The 4,136-nt window shown below is 52.0% G+C and overlaps 1 protein-coding gene across 1 annotated transcript; it reads left to right on the forward strand.

Moving 5' to 3' along the window:
* Positions 1 to 485: 485 nt before the first annotated feature.
* LOC307054810 (putative protein SPATA31F2P) lies at positions 486 to 2,809 on the forward strand (the record flags this gene model as incomplete). Its single annotated transcript, XM_079706697.1, is given in 2 exon segments — positions 486 to 2,327; positions 2,330 to 2,809. Coding segments are annotated over 2 exon segments (2,322 nt in total).
* Positions 2,810 to 4,136: the final 1,327 nt, after the last annotated feature.

Raw genomic sequence — 4,136 nt, forward strand, 5'->3', positions numbered from 1 at the left:
TGGGGGTGGAGGGGAGGGTTCAGGCGGTAATGCGAGCAATGGGGAGTGATGGGGCGTGACAGGTGATCTCTAGAGAATGGGGATGGACTCTCAAGAGATGTTGTGTACACTCTTTAATCCCCAGAACACAGAATTCCCAAAAGGATCTCCTTTTCTACAGTTTAGAAATACTGAATACCAGGCTGTGGCCTAAGCCCCAAAAGAGAATGACTCCAGGTTCTACCTGGTGATGTTCCTGGTGCTGCCCCATCAGCTAACCATTGGCTCCCCCATCTGCCTGGTTCCTTCTCCTAGTTCAGCTTCTCAACACAGGTCAGCAGGGAACTCACCCACCTCCCAGTCTCTCAAGGCCCTGTGCTCCCAGCTGTTGTCTGAGACCTTGCCCAATAAGCCCCAGGCCCTCAGCCCAGCCCACCATAACTTGCCAAATGGCATTTCCCTAGGAAAAAAAAAAAAAAAAAAGTATATGAGTAAACACCCAGCGGATGCAGGCCTCAGGGTTTACAGGACTAGGGGAGGGCAGGCACAATCTCCAGGCCACACACTTGCGAAGAGGCAGATGTCACTTCATCAGTAACAAACAGTTGCCATGTTTCCCTCCCAGCCAGGGCCGGCTTCCTCAGGAGGGGAGCGTGCGGCAGCTCCTGTGTGCAGATTCCTGCTGCCAAACCTGCGATGCCATGGCTCTAGAGATTCAGCAGGTGGTGGTGGGTGAGAACACCCTGATCTCCCCCACTTCAAGGAGGCCGTCGCAGGGCTGCTCTTACCTAGAGATTTTGTCCACGTCTAAAGTGTCTTCTGAGCAGAGTCTGGAGCATCGTTCCCCACACTCCAAAGACCTTTCACTTCCATCTGCAACCCTCACAGTGTCAGAGAAATCCTTAACCCAGTCAGCTGCCCAGTCAACTGGTGCAGCCAGCATCTGTGATTACTGGGCTGAACACCTCAAGCTAAGGCAGGGATTTCAAGTACCAGAGGCGCCCAAGGGCCCAGAGACTATGTTTTCTTCAAGGTTTGAGGAACCTAAGGTTTCAGTGAACCTGCAGATGATGCAGAGCAACCCCAACATTGTCTATGGGAACCAAGGCCAGCAGCCCTTGAATCCTCAGGTTTCTCTGCTGACCCTGAACCAAGAAATCACAACCTTGACACATGCTATGGCCTTACATATGGTCACTGTCCTCCCTGCCCACCTGTTATTCCTCAGTACTGAAGTCTGGAGGCTTCTTGAGGTACATGTAAAAGGACTGATGCACTTCCAGAGGTGGGGGCTCCCCAGACGTGTGGAAGAGTCCCTGAGGCAGCTTATACCAGATCTGCCATTATTTTACCACCCTGTACATAACCAACCAGTTTCTTTCATCCAGAATACTTCTCAGTTCTCTATTGAGAAATTTGGGACCGTTTCATACCAGAACTGGGGTTCATATATGGCCGGCCAGCCCAGCCAGGTCTTCTGGGTTTCTAAATGGTCCATTATGGACCCAGAACAAAGACACTACTACCAGCAAATCCCAGACAATATGGCTCTAGCCTTGCCCTCTCCAGCCCTTAAAGAATTAAGTGGCCTTTATCTAATGCCTGGGCAACAGACTAACGGCTCAGTGGACCATGTGCAGCTGAAATACAGCCAGCTATTCTGTGGCCTCCCTTCTCTGCACAGTGAGTCCCGGGTTGACACTTTCTTGGGCTCTCAAGGCCTCTCCATGAACAGGAGCATGTCCAAGTCCCCCTTGAAGGATCCTTTTCTCTTCAAGGAGCTCTCCTTCCTCCCTCTGATGCCTAAAACTCTACCCCAGTCAGCTCCACCCTCTTCTCCATCTTCCCCAAATTGGATTGCTCCACCTGAGCACCAACAAGCTCAGATCAATATCCCGTTTCTGACCTTGGATGAGTGTGAAGCCTTGGAGTGGCACCTGCTGCAGAGGCAGCTCCAGCTTCAGTGGGGCTTGCCAGATGTTTTCCAGAGAAATCAGCACACCCAGAGCCCCATGCAGTATAAGCCCTGTGACAAAGCCCAGTCTTCTGAGACTGTAAAAACTTCCTGGTCAGGGCAGCCCATCTCAGTCCTCACAAGGGAACTACACTTCTTCCCAGAGCATGCCAGGAGGCTGCTGGAATTCCATCTCCAGAGACAGTTGATTCACCATCGCTGGGGCCTGCCCCAGAAGATCCAGCAGTCCATCCATTTGCTCCTGTCCTCTGCTGATGAGCAGACTCTCTCCTGGAGCAGCACAGCCCTAGACAACGTGAACGTCCCCCAACCTACAGCTCTAGAGGGCATTGGCGTTGGCAACCCATTCCCAGCCGTCAAGGACCCAGTGTGTCAGTCCCTGTGCTGCACTTGTTTGACCAGGCCAAGGCAATACTGCAGAGCCACATCGACTCCAAATGTGGGCAGATTCACCAGGGCAAGGTTCCTGTCTGCGTATGTGGCTCCTGGGAATGCAGAATTCCTGGGGGCCTGGAAGTGGCTCCCTTTACCTGCACCCCAGAAAGCAAGCCCCTAGAACTACAGGCAGCAAATGATCCAGACAAACAACAGAAAATTACACCCTGGATGCCAACGGCCCTTGACCAGCAGCAGCAAGCCTCACCAGATGCTATAACTGAACATCCTAAGCTGCCCCAAGCCCTGTCCGAGGGAGCCATTGAAAAACTGGAGACAACTTTACGGCACAAGTATCTGGCCTTCTTGTCAGGGATGCCTGCTCTTTATTATGTGGCTCTCTCCATGACCATGGCCCCAGCAATAACTTCCCAAGCTATGAAAACAGAGATGGTGCCTGGCCTGTCAAATTCCCAGTAGAACCTCTGACTCAGATAACCTTACCTGAAGAGCAGGGTCTAAGTCCTGGGCCAGGCTTTCAAGATGCCAACGAGACTTGTGCACACATTGCAGGTGAATTCCAGGCTGAAATGCAGATGGAAGGAATAATCAAGATGGTGCCTCTAGAAAGCCAGACAGAGCCTGCGAAGCCCTACTCACTCGGGGAACCCATCTTGGCCAAGCTAAATTTCCATCTGAGAAAGAAGATCCTAGAGATACAATTGGGAATTCCCCTAAAGGCAAGGGAGTCCAGGGAACAAACTGTAGCAATGCCAGAGAACATACGGAGACAGGAGTCTCTTGGGAGTCTAAACAACTACAGAAAAACACTGCTCCAGGAACTCCCCATCCCACCAGATATGCCACGTGCCCTGGATCCAGAATGGCTCCACCTCAAACAACAACTGGCCACTGAGTTAAAGGCAGTGCATCAGAAACAGAAGCAACCCAGTTCCAGGGCAGTACCCCATGATTCTGTCCACTGGGCCTCCAAGATCTCACAACCCAGTGGGGACATGACAGAGACCCAGGTGCTTTGTGTTCAGCTGGAGGCCAGTGTGAACAACCCCAGTCTAGAGGAGCCCCAAAGCTCTGGCAAGAGCAAGGACTCAGCCTAAGACCCCACACTGGCAGAAAAGAGAGACAAGCCAGGCAAACCCAAAATGGCAGGGGACCACGGAGAAGGGGATGCCGGGTTTGCAGTCTTCTCCACAAGAGAAAAAAAGCCACTCTGCTGAAGCCCGGAGGCCATAAGGGGTGCTTCTGAACAGGACACCCTGAAGCCCCTGGCAACAGAGACATCGCTATCACCTTGGTGCTCCCTGTCAGCACAGTCCCCAGCATCACCCTCAGCTTAAATTCCCAGAGGTACCTCCTGGAGTCCCTGAGGGGAAAGACCCTGAGAAGAATGACCTGCAAGACAGTCAAGCCAAGCTCAATGTCATCTTCAAACCAGCAAGGGTTCCTGAGAATGTCCAGCCTGTGGTGCCCCAGGCATCATAGGGCCAGCCTTTCCTGGGCCAACTCATTCCAGGTAAGCCATTGCAGGGCCAAACTTTACAAGGTCAGGTTTTGCAGGGGCAGATGATGCCAGGCTATACTCACAAGAGACACAGCCTTCCAGAATCTGGCTTGAGAAATAAGATGAAATCTTTTCTACACTGTATTAACCCCAAAACAAAAGGCAAAGAGCATGAGGAATCCATGTCCTCCACATGTGAGAAAGTGGCTAACACAAGAAAAGAAAATGTAACAAAGAGCCTGGCTCCAGCCAAAAGTCCCAAGGGGCGAACTAAGACAGAGGAGG

The sequence above is a fragment of the Hyperoodon ampullatus genome, assembly GCF_949752795.1.
Source record: "Hyperoodon ampullatus genome assembly, chromosome: 6".
NCBI classification, from domain to species: domain Eukaryota; kingdom Metazoa; phylum Chordata; class Mammalia; order Artiodactyla; family Ziphiidae; genus Hyperoodon; species Hyperoodon ampullatus.